This window comes from Vigna angularis, chromosome 3 (genome assembly GCF_016808095.1).
Source record: "Vigna angularis cultivar LongXiaoDou No.4 chromosome 3, ASM1680809v1, whole genome shotgun sequence".
NCBI classification, from domain to species: domain Eukaryota; kingdom Viridiplantae; phylum Streptophyta; class Magnoliopsida; order Fabales; family Fabaceae; genus Vigna; species Vigna angularis.
The window spans coordinates 17,116,459-17,133,513 of NC_068972.1; the positions used below are offsets into that span (position 1 = coordinate 17,116,459).

Consider the following 17,055-nt stretch of genomic DNA (forward strand, 5'->3'; position numbering starts at 1 on the left):
ACGTTTGTTATCGTTGAACTGACGTCAATTCACGTATGTTGCAGTTATAACAAATAGTAATTAACGTATGTTGTAAAAACAACAGACGTCAATTTATGGGCTTTTTTAAAAAAAAAAATCACCGCCGTGAAGGTGAGGGAGTAGACAGGTGTCGTTGTGAGGGTGAGGAGTAAAACACACACAATAACGGGTAGAAAATCGCCATTGGAGTTGTCCTAGAATGCGCCCAAGAACTGCACCAATAGTCAATGAAAACGAATTTTAATCGGTACAAATGAAAGATAATGGTTCTAAACATAATATAATCGGTGCAAAATGATTTTAAACGGTGCAAAGTGGAAGAAAACTTACCTGAACGTTATTGGCGAACGAGAGAAAGCAGAGGAAGAAGATGGACGCATGGCGAACGCGAACGAAGCAAAAACTCAAACGAAAATGCGAAAGAAAGTGAGGCTCGCATTATGTGTGTTTGGGGTTTTAAAGGGCATTTGACGTCGGGCCCCCTCTAGATCCGACATCTAATTGGTAAAAAAATTCCATTTTTGCGCTATTTTCGCAGCTTATTAATGTTTGGGGAAGGGGATCTGATGTGTAATGTGTATTAGACTTATTAATGTTTGGGGAAGGGGATCTGATGTGTAATGTGTATTAGACGTCAGACCCGCTATGTTCGACGTCTAATGTTGCAAAAGTGACATTTCAATTTTGATTTTACAGCTTCTGACAAAGGATTTGACGTTTGATCTGGGGTGCACCGACGTTTATGTCGTAAAAAAAATTAATATTGACGCTTAAAATGAGATATTTCGAACATTTTCTTATCTAGGGGGCCCGACGTCTAAAGAAGGATTTGACGTCTGATTTGGGAAACCGACGTCTAAAGGAGGATTTGACGTCTGATGCTGGAGGAACCGACTTCTATAATGACGTTTTATTTACAAAAATGCCACTGGTCATTTTTTACGTTAAATTTTCGATGGTCAGACCTTAAAGATCATTTATGCACTAGTGTAATGAAAAAGAAATAATTAAAAGTTAGTTAAAAAATTTGAAAATTTTAAGTACCCAATTATCGATAAAAATTGAATATAAACTAAATTAAAAATATCCAAATTTATAAGAGGTTTAAAATTTAATTAAGTCTTATTAGAGCATAAAATGTGTACTTGCCTAAGAAAATAATTTAATATACTACTTACTCGTTGTTTGCCAAATTGGATTAGAAGTTCATCTAATAAAATAAAATTGATTCTATAAATATCAAAGTTCTCTACTAAAGCGTTTCCATAAATTTTCGTGTTGTAAGCATGGTTAACAACTTTTGACAGAATATCAAATTATATTTGATTAAAAAGCAGTAGTTATATTATAGTTGTGTGTTAGAATTCAGTATTCGATAGTGATAAAAAGTAATCCCTATGCCATATACACTCTCTTTTGTTTAATAATTTTAAAAAACACGTTTTAAATAATGTTAATAAATTAAATTATATTTTTATCTTTTATTTCATTTTTAAAAATCATTTTATTTTTATATCTCTTAAAACATAGCATGTATTTTTAATCTTATTGCTTCAGATCAATATGATTCTTATAAAATAATGTTTTTTGTATTTTGGAACATTATTGAACCAATTATTAACCGGTTCAAGATACGAGCATGTCATATTTGCTCCACACGCATACAAATTAATAAATATAAGATATTTCAACAAAAAAATAGTTATAAAATGGAAAACAAGTTAAAGAACAGTAAACAAGAATAAGTATAAGGTATGAGTTGAGTTAAAAAAATATATCAATTTAGTCTGATTTATTTTCTGTGAGAAAAAAATTTATAATTTGATCTAATCCAAATTAAAAGGTTAAGGAATTGAGTCACTTACTTATTTTTGTAATTTATTTTATGTATTTATTGTAATACAATAAAAATAAATTGACTGATTCATTTCTCATCTAATTATCTAAATATTATTATAAAAATAATAATTAAAAATCAAAGTATTAATATATATAACTTGACAAACAATAAATTAAACACACAGACTATTTAAATTTATTTGAATAACATTATAATATTTAGAAAAATCAAATCAAAAGTCTAAATAATTAGAAGTGATAATTATAATAAAAAACTTATAAAAAAAATAATAAATAGAAAACTAATAAAGTTTGATTGGTGATGAGTGACAAGTGAATTCATTTTCAATGGTTTAATCCTTAAATTAAGTGAATTGGATTTAATATAATCCACTTAAATTTCATCTATAAATCAAGTTGGCTAATAAATTATAATTCATTGTAACAACATCTCTAAATAATATTAGACATATTTATTAAGGTATTTATAATTTAAATATTAATCGAGCTCCGTAATCTTTATGTAAATAAATCAAACAACAAACATATTCAGGCTTCCAAATAACAAAAAAAATCATATTTCACAATTGCTCTTTGACTGGATCAAACTTATTTAAATTTAAAATATTAATGATCGAAATACTTAAAAAAAAAGAGAGTAAAACATCAAAAATAAGATAACGCACAAGAGAATGAAACTATGTTTTTAGTATAACAAACATATTAAACTAATTTCTTGTGTTTTTTAAACAATAGTTTAAAACACTAATTAACATAATTTTTTTTTGTTTAATAAAAAGAGGAATCTTTGCTTGTTTGAAGAACAAAAGGAAGAAAAAGAAAAGGGAGTTTGGTGTATTATTACTTTTAGGAAATGAAAGTGTGAAATGTTTACCAGATTCGGGATCCGCCACAACTGGCTGTGTTTTCAATAGTAATCTTTCTTTGCGCGTGTCACAGGGATAAGCAAGAAAAGAGAGTCAACCAGTCAAACTCCAAACACCATCTCAGTCTTCAAAGTAGTACTATTAAATTTATTCTACAAACAATTATGATATAAGAGAGAAAAAAAAAAAAAGAAGAAATGCAGTGCATTCTCCGTGTGGTCCGCGTCCCTTTTGTTTTTTTTTTTTTCGTGGAGTGAAACGTTGGAGTGTCCTTGTTCTTATCCCACTCTTTTATATATAATAACTTCCAACACATGAAACCATCATCCATTCACATAATATTCTTATTCTCACCTTTCTTAAAATTAAACACTCATACATCCTAAGGTATATCAAATAGCTAGCCAGTATTAGAGTTATGGATACTAACTGTGGGCCCCTATTAAATACACAACCCAAGATGCAGCATGGTGAAAACGAGATGTTAGGCCTCAGAAAAGGTCCATGGACGGTTGACGAGGACACCATTCTGGTCAATTACATCACCACCCATGGTGAAGGTCACTGGAATTCCGTCGCACGATGTGCAGGTTGCTACGCTTTCTTCTAAATTACCCTTATATATATTTTCTCATATTTTCATCACCATTTACCATATTTTTTTAAAAATTGATTTAAATATTCAGGTTTAAGGAGGAGTGGGAAGAGTTGCAGATTAAGGTGGCTGAACTACTTGCGCCCCGATGTGCGGCGTGGAAACATCACACTCCAAGAACAAATACTAATTCTCGACCTTCACTCTCGCTGGGGCAACAGGTATAAAATTCAATCTACGGTTTTTCTGTTATGTTTTTCTGTTATGTGGTTGGGCGTGGGCACGTGTAATATATGGTGTATAATGTTTTTTCGTAGGTGGTCGAAGATTGCACAGCACCTGCCAGGAAGAACGGATAATGAAATAAAGAACTATTGGAGGACGAGAGTGATAAAACAGGCGAAGCAACTCAGGTGCGATGTCAACAGCAAAGAGTTCAGAGACACCTTGCGTTATGTGTGGATGCCGCGCTTACTGGAACGGCTTCAGCCCACATCGGAAATTCTCCAGCCTCAGATGAAACTGGACCCAGGCCCAACTGAAATTCAGGGCTTTCACGGTTTAGATTCGGTGACGGAGTGGAGTAAAGGGAGCCACCCCGCCGGTTCTTATTCTTATTCGGACTCATCATCCGTGGAGCTCCAAGTTCATTCGAATTCAGACCATAGCGATTGTTCGGGTTCGGGTCTGGATCCGTGGGGGAGTTTGAATATGCAGATGTGGGAAGAAGGGAATGGTGGGGGTGAATCGTTGGAAAGTTTGTGGAATGAGCTCGAAATAAAATACAGTTCCCTTCCGTGACGCATTGTGCAAGGCACAGACAGTGTCAAAAGTTGAGCATGCGCTTCTTTGTATTGTTTTCCTCACTTTGTGTGTACAGATTAGATATTAAACTTAGCCACGTGCCTTATAAAAGTTTACAGCATTTCAAATATTGATTTTTCTTTATGTTTATGTTTGTGTAGCCACAGGATTGAAGGGTTTTGCTACAATTGCGTTTCGTAGCACCCAACTCATTTATCATGCACCCGAATTGAGCTATTTTTTTGATATTGATATTGGGTATTGTTGATCTCTGTATTTGTGAAAAGTATGATTGAGTGTGAGAGGATTGGGTTGCTTCCACGTTTGTAAAAGCACGTAATTGGTGTGCTTTTTAAGTTAGAAAAGAGTTTATGGAAAGCAAGCATGCAATGTGTTCCATGAGTAGATTAGGGCCCTTCCATTCCAGCACCCAAATCAATGGAAGTTTGACCCTCCCCTTTTAATGTTTCTCTTCTTTTGGATTGATTGATCAGTCTATCCCGAGTGGAGAGTTCATTGCAACAGACAATTATAATGAAATTACTTTCAATCCAAAATTTTAAGTAAATAAATATGTAACTTATACTTACATTTAAATTTCTAATATCAATGATACAATAAAATAATAATAATAATATAATATTTAGTGCAAAACTATTAGAATCACAAACTGAACTAATAATCATAATGAGCTTGGGAATCAAAAGGCATGAATAGCTATGAAATCATCTTGGTTCCAAAACCAAACCGATAATAAAACACAAATAAAAATAAATCATAAAATAGTAAGGATGATGAGTAACTAACCATGAAAACTTAATAAAAAAAATGAACTTCAATTATTGTTTGTCATGAGAATGTTTCTATGTTCTACAGTTTTAAATTTTTACTCTCTAAAACTTTGATGATATAATATATCGTAAAAGAAAACATATTTAATAGCTCAAAGTACAAAACATACATTTGTGATAATTATAGTGCTCAATCCATGACAGAGTTGCAAAAAGTGTGAGAACATGATACTAAGACTTCCACTCAACTACTCTAATAGTAACTTGAAAATTAGGACACATTTTACAAAGGTAAATATATCAATATTATGCATAACCACCCATATTCTCTCACTTTGGTCAATTTTCCCATTATCAATCAAATAAGAAACTAAATATAAGAATAATAGTAACAGGTATTATTTCTATAATCACAATATATCAAGCTTCTCATTAAAGACTCTTTATTATCACAAATAAACAAATATTGCACAATAAATAAAAAATATATATATTAAATTGAATAAGAATTTTATCAAAATAAAATTAATGATTGTCACAATATGGACTAGTTTCATTTGCATTTCATGATCTTTAAAATTTTTGGTGGCATGCTTTAGGTTAATGATCGACAATCATCAACTCAGTTCTAATATACTTAATAACCGTTTTCTTTTCTTTAACACATTCTCCAACGACTAGATATTCAATATCAATGTGTTTACTTTAACTTTCATTTCTATTATTCTTAATCATAAATACTTTAACAGAGTTATCATAATTAATATAACTTTTAATGGTCTAATAATTGAGTCCAAAACTCTAAGCTTCGGTATACACAACTCTTCAGCCATACATCATGTGAGGTAACCTTAAAATAATAAATGAACTCTTCCATAGTGGAAGTAGCCAAGGTATGTTATACAACTCTACAAGTTAGCATAAAATTAGATGCAAATTTTTAAGTATTAATGCAACCTATAAAGTTTGAATCAAAGCGGTTTATCACCTTCAAATTTTTGGTCTTTCTCTGTGCATGAAATCCTATGTTTCTTAAGTATGTTTGCTTATATTCTTTATAACTTTCTAATGGTCAATACCTAGATTACTATTATATCTTCCCAAAACTCCAACTACAAGTGTAACATCAAGTCTAGTACAAGCCTGAGCATACATTAAACTTTCAATAGTCGAAGCATACGAAATATTTACTAGTGCAAATTTGGGTTTTGAAATCACTTTATATGCTTTGGTTTTTATAACAAACAAAACATAAAAATCTGATGACTTTTTTGCAATTTTCAAAAACTTTTAGGCCTCAATTGTTGGGAAACCAAAACCTATACAACTTTTCTGCTTTAGTTGCAAAGGGTTCGAAACCTCATAGTTTGCCACATTTCAAAATTGCTACTAAGCGTAGACCACTATGCTTCAATTATTAGTAAAACTGAAGTATATTAGTATTTAGACTCGGTTTTTCTAATAACAAAAGCCTAAGGTTTGCCTAAGATTACTTTTCATGAAAGTTGCAAAGGCACCAACTTTCTTTATGTAGTTTTCTCCTTCATTCTTCCATTGTTAACCCACTCCACACCTTCCATAGCCACTAAACGCCCTTCATTTTGCAAAATCCTCCAACGAAACCCATTGCACTTTCACAAATGTCATAGCCTCCTTTATAGCTTTCTCTACCTAGGTCTGTACTTTATTGTGACGTCAAAGAGGTCCTTGTTTGTCTACCACCATTGTTGAAGGAACAACACCACTAGTGTGCGGTTTTTGTTTTTATTATTTATTAAGGGTTTTATGTTTCAGTTCTTGTAAATACATGATCTAATAGTGAATTTTATACTTTGGTTCATAATTGAGGCCAATAAACCATCATTTTCAACCTTTCTCGAATATGCTTGGTAGTTAAACCGAGTTACAATATTCAAAATAATTAGTATTAAAATCCTTTCTTACATTAATGATTTTTCATTTGTTCTCATTCAAGTTCATTTTTTAAGTACTAACCTAATTCAAGTTTATCATCCTTCACAATTGAAGTTAAAAAAATGTAGGAATATAGTATCAAACATGATACCAAAACTTTCACACAAATGCGTTGATAGTAGTTTGAAAAATAGGTCACATTTTACATAGGTAATTGTTAATATTGTGGGTAAATACCAACAAACCAAAAGCCTAATATTAAGTTAACTTATTACCAACATTTAATTTTCTATTCTAAACAATAGTATCCAGTGTTATTTGTCAAGTTTCTTAAAGTTTATCTTTCTTCTAATGACTTAGTTTTTTTGTAATAATTTTATATTTCATTGTTTTGACTTTGTCCATCTTTCATTTCTTCTTTTGTTCTTTTTGTTGCCTGATGACATATTGGACATAGTCAATACAAACACACTCGCTTTATCATCTAAGCAACTCAATGTCATAGAGATATGACTTCAACTTTGCTCATGTGATACAATCTTTACCTAAACTTCAATACAAATTTTTCAAAAAAGTTGTTTTTAAATTTTACATTTGATTTTTTTTAAACTGATATATATTTTTTTAAATTATTTTAAATTTATATTTGAATTTGAAAATTTGTTATTTTTAAATCAACTCAAACATATGTATAGAAAATATTTTAAAAGAATTGAATAGGTTGATAAATTTATTTTATTTCATGAAATGCAATTAGTAAACAAGTTTATCATACTTGTTGGTTGAAATTAATTTTGAATTTTTTTCTATAACATTACTTTCTATTAACAACTTTAAAATAATTTTAAATAAAATTTAATGTAAAATATAAATATAAATAAACTTAATCTTGTTAAAAATATTTAATAAAAATATTTGTATAACATTTATATATATATATATTTTTTAATTTAGGAAGGGATAAAATTATTTAATTTAAAAAAAAATTAGGACTCAGTTTAGTCAAAATACAAATACAATAATAAAATTGAGATTAAGACAATGACACATGACATGGCAATGACAAACACTTTCATTGTCATTTCATATTATTATTGCCACCGTGACAACGTCAGTTTAACACATGGTAATTTTTTTATTTTTTAAAATAGAAATAAATAAAAATAAAATAATTAAAAAAGATTTAAAAAATAAAAAATTACGAATTGATACATGACACTCTTTTTAATCATGTTATTACAATATTAACAAAAATGACTTGATTGTATCAATTTTTTAAAATAAAAATCAAATTGAAAAAAAAAAAATATTTACTATTTCACTGGGAACATGAGGACAAATAAAAATTATATATTTTTTAATTTAAATCTAAATAAATTTCACTCTAAAATGATGATGTTAAACTTAAAAAGACAATTCAAAATGAAAAAAAAATCATACAATTCAAGCGTAATCCAAAAACAAGCACAAAAGGCGAACAAATAAGTTTTTAATATTGATAATTTTTTATCACTTGTCCATGTATAACATTCGAGTTTTGAATAGATAAATCTATAATATTTTTCTCTCTTGAAACACTTTTTTATCCTATCTACAATATAATAAAAAAATGCTAACTAATAATATTAAAACACAAAAATAATAAGTGATTAAATTAAATTAGGTTGGTTGGTGAGCTAACCCGACTCACCACGGGTTCAACTCGGATGAACCGGGTTTTAAGTGAACCGGGTTTTAAGTGAGCTGGGTTAAAAACTAACCTGCGTAAAAAAAATTACATTTTTTTCAAACCCAACCCAACTCAAACCCGTAGTGAGGCGGGTTAACTCGCGGGTTAGAATGCAATTTGACTGCACTAATATATATATATATATATATATATATATATATATATATATATATATATATATATATATATATATATATATATATATATATATATATATATATATATATATATATATGATTTGCTTGATAAAAACAATAGAAAGTGAGAATACAACAGATTGGGCCTCTAAAAGAAAGTGTAAAAACATAAAAAGCATTCGGTGTAGATACCAAAATAGACTTGGGCTATTAGCCCGAAATAAGGTGTAAAAATAAAATGAGACGAGTGTGGCATGAAAAAATGAATTGGATTTTTTAAAAAAGTGTAAAAAAAAATTGAAAGTAGAAAATATAGATGGACCCTATATTTTGTTCTCTTTTTTTTAGCCACTTACTTTTTCTTTATTCTCCGTCATCATTTTTTTGAAAAGGAATTTTAATTTTTTTTTTATGTTTTTGTTTTTTTAATTGATTTTTAATCTAATATTGAATTTTAACTAAAATCCTTTTCTTTTTTCTTTTCAATTTTTTTTGAAGAAACTTCATTTTACCCTTTTTTTATTTACCACTTTTCAAAATTAATTAAACACTTAGTTTTAAAATTTTTTAGAAGTAGATTTTATTCATCCAGAGAAAAACGGATGTTCATAAGGGAAAGTGAAAAAAGAAAAACATACAAAATAATAATATAAAAAAGAAAGCAGTACAATTGATTTATAAAACAAAACAAATTTTTATATGATTTAAAAAAATAAATTTTAAATATTTCGAAAATTTATTTGATTTAAAAGTAGTTTCTAAACTTCAAGTTAGAGTTGAAAATTTTAAATTAAAATATAAAAACACTATCAAATCATAAGTTATATTTGAAAAACAATAATTTAAAATAAATTATATTACAAAATATTAAAATTAAGTTATCGATTTTTATTTAATTTATTATTTGAATATTTCTATTATAACTAAAATACATACATACATATATATATATATATATATATATATATATATATATATATATATATATATAATATTAACTTATTTTATTTTAAAGTTCGTTAACTTAATTATTATATATAATATAAAACATATATTTATAAAGTATTAATTTATATTATTATAATAAGCATATAAATATTTTTAGTAATATATATTGATAATAGATTAAGCGAAGCATATTGGATTATATGCTTATTTCTTTATAAGTCCGTTCACACAATAGCGGAAAATTTCTCATTTTAAACCTATTTTATTTTTTGTGTTTTGCATTTTTATATGTGGTGTGAGTGAACTTCTGAATAGTATTCCTATAGAAAAAAATACATATAAATGAAAATTTAGATAATTTGATATGGTGAAAATATGTTATTAGACGAGTCAGAAGTTTAGTGGTATGTGTAGTTGATTTAATTGAATTAAGACATATTAATGTATTATTTCTAATTTAATTTTAAAACTATATTTAAATATGTTTTTAACGTATATATTTTGTTGGTTGTAAAATACTTATTCAAGTTTAAAAATAAATTATTTCTTAAACATAATTATTTTGGGACCTAGGATTGAAGTTAACTGTTCAATATCAAACAAATTGTTTAGGGTTCAAACGCTATCTTCAAATCTAAATTCTCTCATAATCGTTTATCCAAATTATTTGGATGATACTTGTAAATCAACTCAATTATGACAATTTAAATATTAATAGTTTAGTAAATACAAATCACCTATTTTATTATATCGAATATATATTTATAAATTTTTAAATGAATTCTTAATTAATAAGGATTCAATTACAATCCATAGGTTATCATAATTTATCTCTAAGTTGATCAGCATTAAAAAGAATTATCCCAGTCAATGCCGATCGGTTCACTTTCCTTAGTGACTAGTCATCTGATTCATATTGAAGGGTTTATAGTTGAATGAATATCACTTTTCATTCATTTTATTCTAGGTCGGTTAAGATCTTTGGTCGTTGATTCGGGAATCTTTTAGACTGCTCGGCAAATTGGTCGGATAACTCTCGTGAAAATATGAACGTTGGAGGTAGGGTGTGTGAACAAGTTTTTGAGACACCAATTATATGCAAATAGTAATTAACTGGACATTCATGATAATAGGATTTTAAGGAAAGTGGTTTTGTGAAACTTTAGCAACAAAAGATTAACACAGTAAGTTTTTTTTTTCTTTTGTACTCTTTCATAATATTCAAGAAACACACAAGATGAGAAACCACTGAACTCTATTTAACTAGAAGACAATATTAATAATGATGCTGGTCCAACTATTGCGGCATGGAATTAAGTGCTACTATCCACTCCAGTCTCCACTTTCTCCGTGCCCTTCACAGTCAATTTCTTCAAGCACATGGTCTTTTTCTTTCTCTATATGACTAAACAAAATTATTTTTCAATTATAACATTTATGGACAAGTTAAAAAAATTAAGACAAAAACATGTTTTTTTATTACTACTCACTAGGTTAGACTGACCGGCCATGCATGGGCGATGAAAGTCATTCATTCCCGGTCGGCCACTAGAGTAATACTCGTGTGAACTCTCCAGCCGTTTGCTAGAGACAACCTTCGTTTGCTTTGCTGGAGACAACCTTTGAATGTCAATAAATGCATAATTAATGATGTAACAGTAACCATGGAGCGGTTAAGGTTTGCATTGATCGTCATTAAGAGGTAAATTAATGGATTATATTCCTTCAAACCCTATAAACAACAACTGATTAGGAAGGTAAAAGCTGATTTCTGATTTTAACTAGACTTGCGGAGATAAATTCTGACTTGAGCGTCGGAGTGTTTCCTGCAGGTCACCCCCATTTTGGCATTGAGAGAGGAAGACCCAGGCGGTAAGACCAGAGCAAGGATGACCGATCGGCAGAGACGGAGCATTCCCGAGCAGAAGCAGCAAGAGTTTTCCTCGTCTCATTCCAGCAGAAACATTTTCCTATAAATGGTACTTTAAACTGTTCATATATAAATTAAAATAAAGAATAAAGTTTTCGTCTTTATATGAAAACATAACATAAAAAAGAGTAACCTATTTCATCCATTAGTCCAATAGATATAAAATCATAAATAAATTCAATATCATAGTCACAACAACAGAAAATTAAAAAAAAATGGATAAGTATGAAGATAAAGAGTATTTGATTTGCTTTAATTAGAATTATGTAGTGTGAAGGGGCTAGTTTGACAGCGATCAGTTTAAAAAAACACCATATCTATTAATAGTGTCAGATTAACCCCAAAAAGTATGCAAAATATATAACATCTCAATAAAAAGTAACGAAACTAAAGTTCAACGGTTTGGAGGGTTGGGGGAGTCTTCAATGAACTCATTCCAATTAGTTGGATTAAGGAAGACTTCATCTTCAACAACATCCTCTTTAGCATCTTCGCTGCCATCTTTATCGTTTGAATTGTCCCGAACATAAGTTGCCCCTTATGAAAGGTCATTTCAATGTCAAATTTTCCCTCATCGAAAGGGATGCCATAAAAGTAGGTCGCCTTGTCCAAGGCCTTCTAGAAGCCAGCCTCATGTTGAGCCTACTCATTAATCTCGTCAAGCTCCGCAACAAAAAACTTATACTTTTTATCACAGTACCTCATAGACTTCCAATCGACCTATTGAGTAAGGAGGAGATCATCAACTTGTCATTGTTGTCAATGAATCTCAACCGTCAAGCTCTTCTCTTTTTCTACCAAGGTAGTAACATTGGTAGCCGCATCATTTTCCTTCTACACACATTGATCATAAGCAACTTTGAGACCCTTCGATAAGGTTGTCAAGACCCCATTAGGTTTAAAGAAGGCAACGAGATTCCTTTGGGAGCTCCTTTTCCAGTCGAACCACCTCCAACCTATTGGCTTCAGGAGCTACCCTTGACATAGAACAACCACTCAAAGTTGAACTTTGCCACAACGACCAATGCATCGGCCACAAATACCCCCTTTATTAACTTTTTTTTTCTTCGAGGTTAAGGTGAAAAGAGACTTTGTCCGCCATATAGAAGTCTATTCTAAAAATCCCACCAACAAGGGGGTTAAAGTCTCACCACCTCAATGATCATGCTTGGAAGAATGAGTTGATGAGCGCGTGGGAGGTCGTCGCCTCATCAACAAGACCGATTGGTGTCCTTTCCTCTACTACCTTAGTTTTAAGGACTTTCACCATGAATGACCCTATAACCACCAATACCAAGAGGATGCTCATCCAACAACTTAAGGAAATTGAGTTTCTCAAGGTTGGTACGAGCCATTATATAAATGTAACACAAAAGAAAATTTAGCTATGTTAAAACCGAACGAAAACAAACTGAGCAAGGAAAGACTATTCACTATAAATGTCACGGTCGAGGTTAAAAAGGCTAGGGTAGGAGTGTGACACAAAGTCTTGGAGCAGTTCTCCCTGCATCTCACCTCCTTCTTCTTGCACCTCCTATTTTACAGTTTTGCCCTCGTTTACTTAATGACTTCTCAACCACCAGCAATCTTCCTAACCTTCAACAATCTTAAATGGTATAAACCCTAAATATCATTGTTACTGTACATGCACCCCCTTCATTGTTATTTTTCTGACTTTCATTTTTAATTCTTTAGTTATTCAGTGCGCTGTTATATTGTTTTCTTCAGTTCTTCATTTAAGATTAAAACCTAACAAAACAAAATCAAATTTTACAAACAAAAAAAAATTCTTAAAATAAAATATACTAACTTAATAACAAAATAACACAGTCCAGGACCGAAACTGTAGAGACCCTAAATCGAAAAATACACCCGCCAATTGAACTGTGGTTGGCCTTAGCCGCAGTTCAAACTGCGGAAAACCCAGATTCGCACTTCCAAGTGCGCCGGCGGCCTTGCACCTCCAAAAACTAACCGCAAATCCACCTACGGTTATTGTCTCACGCAGATCCAACTACGGCGCAACCATATCTGCACTTCTAAGTGCGGCGGCCATTAATCGCAGTTTCATGTGTAGTTTGGCCTGCAACTCCCGCCCAGATCAAAGCAGATATAAGCACAAACATTCTATCATTTTTCCCCATAGCATATACTAAAGAACAACCACAAATCAAAATAAAATAACTAACCTGGACGTTGATGTACGGAAGAAGACACCCTGCAACCATGACACCAACGATTGAAGAAATGAGGGATGAGAGCTAAGGCACCAACACGAAAAATAGTGAGCAAAAAACTGAATAGAGGGGAAGGAAGAACACTCACATTCAAAAAATTATGAAAAAAGAGGGAGGAGGGTAGAACTGTATATAGGAGAAAGAAGAAAGACTCAAGGGTAGGGTTTCACATGAGATGTGGCAGAGAGGAGAAAGAAGCAGGGGTGTAGGGTTTAAAGTGAGATGCGACTAAGGAAAAGTTTCAATTTTATGAGTGGATGAGTTAACATTTTTAGAAAATCAATGCTCACTGACATAACAGAAGTAAAGTTAGGGATAGGGGTACAGTTGGAAATAAAACAAAATTAGGAGGTGCAGGATGAACTTGGTGAGGTGCAGGGAGAATCACTCAAAGTCTTGTATAGAATACTGAATACTTGCATAGTTGTCCAAGCATTCCAGTGAAACTGCGTAGGAGTGACGTTCAAATCCCGTAGGACCCTATTTTAGAAGTCCTCGAATGGCATGCACACAAAGTTCTGTGAAGAAGCAGGAATAAACGAAAAAGAAATACAATTTCAAATTCTCCTAGTCATGACACACCCGATAGTTGCCTCGACACACTCAAAGATGCAAATCATCATCATTCACGTCATCCCTCGAAATAAAAGTTCGACCGACGAGGTCCACTAAATCATTACCCTACTTGAAATGAGTAGTATATTCACCAACCTCGTGTGCAACCTAATCATACTCGAGGATCTTCGAAAGATTTAATTCATCCCTTTAACAATGGTGTCAATGCAAATCTCCCCAACTGTATGGTCACTTATTTCTCTTGTGGCCTCCTGTTAACCTTAGTCCCCAATTAGACCTTTATTAGTAGCTTGAATAAGCCTCATGACAATATTTATAGATGTCAAGATGTGCTCCAATGACCCTCAATTCCTAGACAATGACCTGAGCAATGACGATGACACGTAGGCATCATTAATATATCCCCTACCCTTCTAACTAGAGGAGCCTTGCGAAGAGATGTCAATTGGAGACATTATTACCTTAAGTGGAAGGAATTTGAAACCAAGCTACGAAAAAATGAATGAGCGAACAAAAATGGTGAAAATAGCAAGACCACCTAGTCCCTATTCATGGAAAACTTTAAGGACACATGGCGCTTTGACGATTACTAGATCTTGCACCATTCAATGACAAAAGGTATGTGACGTTTCACATTTGGTGTTAATGTTGACAACACAGTTTGTGAGGCATCAACATGGTTCACAAGGCGACACATCCGTCCCTGACCAACGGTTATATTTTTATGGGCAACTCGAGCGGATGTAGTGGTTTGCGAGGCATCGACGCGGTTCATGGGGCGACACCCATCCATCGACAAAGGTCATATTTTCAAGGACGAGTTGAGCATATGTAAACCATTTTTGTTTGTGGTCTTCACTCAAGCTAAAGGCTTGGGAGACCTATAAAATATTTCATGTATAGGGTTGAACGTTCACTTAAAACAATCTCTGAGTCACCTGCTCCAATGCTATTCTCTTCATTTGGGTAAGTTGTTCTCCGACCAGTCAGGGATACTTGCTAAAGGTGCTTCAATGCTAAAGTTAATTTGGATTCGATTAATTTAGCAATTAATAATATAATAAATGCATTGTAAAAAGTTTCAGCAACTATACCTTTAACCTCTATTTATAGTTTTTCAAATGGATTTTTTTGTTAAGATTAACTTTACTCAATTTCGTGTAAACTTGATTATTAATATATTTAGATTAATTAGATAATTAGTTAATTCTATTCATTTATCAAAGTCTTTCATAATTAAACGATGGATCGTTTATTTTAGTAATAATGTTTCACTCCATACATATAGTTATTTTTAAAATTCAATACTCTTAAAATAATAAGTTTGTGAGTTGTTTTAACGATATATTATGCAAAAGTAATGGAGTAAATAAAATAGTATATGCACCGGCAAATAGGTTAAATAGTCACTTAATTTTAATAACTAAATTAAGGTTGAAGTTAATTTGAATTTAATGGCTACTTGAGTAAAACTTTTTACCTTCTTAAAAGTAAGCTGAGTTTAATTAAAAAAGTTTCTTGCATGGCACGCCCTCGTGGTGCCTGTTGAAAAGTAGAAGGCTGCGCTAAGATGCTTTCCATATCTGCTCTGTTTGAAAGGTACACGAGGCTGCGACAACCACAAATATTTTGCTTGTCTATCAAGAGAAGACTCCTATTCTCACTTCGACACTGCAAAATTACTTATAAATTCAGATCACTTCGTTCTTGTCTCTTCACTTTCTTGCTGCTGTTCAGAGAGATCACCATGTACGCTGATTATTCACTGTACCTGTTACGTGGTTTGTTCACTTTAACGTTATTATCACATGTCTTGTTTTGATGAGAGTTCAAAATGGGGTTCTCGCAGTACGATGAATTTGGTACGTGGTACTTCTGTAATTATGTTATCATCACTTAACATTATAGCTCAAGCTCAATTTTAAACCGACACCAAAGCTTTGTTTTCTCTCTTTTTCAAAATTGGTTTTTATGATCTGAATAATGTGTGGCCGGTGATGTGTTGATATTGCCGACATTGGCTGATAATCTTATCTTTGATAATGACGTATTCAATTATCTGAGGCCTGCTAACACTTTTCCTTTCGTTTGTTGCAATGATCTATCATTGCGCCTTCTCATCTGTTTCCTATTATAAAAAGTTGGTTTTCGTTCGCTATGTCTCGTGTTTTGTTTCCTCAAAGTAACTTTTTCTATTTTAAACGATAATTTCATCTGTTAACTGTGAGGTGGTGATAAATGCACGGACACTGTTAACTTATATGGAAAAAATTTTTTAACAATTTTTTTTAACAATTATATTTGACAAATGACTGTGTGACAGTGGTCCGTTTTAAATACATAAATTAATAAAATAATAACACGTAATCCGTCAAAAAGTTATTAAAATATTAGGCAACTTATATATAGACTTTCAATACTCATTATATACATTTTTTATTATATTTGTCATTGTTGATCGTTCTTTTAATTCTAGATGATAAATAATTTAAGGTGGTCCATGCATATTTTCTACATGTGTTTGTTGTTGATAAAATGGTGCTAACCATTTTCTTTTTTTAAAAAAAAAGTTTCAAATATCCTTTGAGCACTTCATTATTTGAGATCAACTTTGTTTTAGTTGTCACCATCGTTTTAGTTGAGCTAA

At 31.3% G+C, this 17,055-nt stretch overlaps 1 protein-coding gene and 1 non-coding gene across 2 annotated transcripts; both read left to right on the forward strand.

Moving 5' to 3' along the window:
* The first annotated feature begins 3,065 nt into the window (after positions 1–3,065).
* On the forward strand, positions 3,066–4,414 carry LOC108325328 (transcription factor MYB2). The gene is made up of 3 exons (XM_017558386.2): positions 3,066–3,337; positions 3,434–3,563; positions 3,660–4,414. The coding sequence occupies exons 1-3, from the start codon at positions 3,166–3,168 to the stop codon at positions 4,141–4,143; spliced, it is 786 nt and encodes a 261-aa protein (XP_017413875.1). The 5' UTR covers positions 3,066–3,165; the 3' UTR covers positions 4,144–4,414.
* Positions 4,415–16,395: 11,981 nt separating this feature from the next.
* Positions 16,396–16,478, forward strand: LOC128196063 (small nucleolar RNA SNORD34). Its single transcript, XR_008248163.1, has one exon. It is a non-coding gene; the product is annotated as a small nucleolar RNA SNORD34 (small nucleolar RNA).
* The last annotated feature ends 577 nt before the right edge of the window (positions 16,479–17,055 follow it).

What these genes read in the sequence shown, in the direction of transcription:
- LOC108325328 (XM_017558386.2), top strand. Translation starts at nt 3,166, where the DNA reads ATGGATACTAACTGTGGGCCCCTATTAAATACACAACCCAAGATGCAG. An exon ending in TTCCGTCGCACGATGTGCAG is followed by an intron (nt 3,338 to 3,433) that starts GTTGCTACGCTT and finishes TTAAATATTCAG; the next exon opens with GTTTAAGGAGGAGTGGGAAG. An exon ending in CACTCTCGCTGGGGCAACAG is followed by an intron (nt 3,564 to 3,659) that starts GTATAAAATTCA and finishes GTTTTTTCGTAG; the next exon opens with GTGGTCGAAGATTGCACAGC.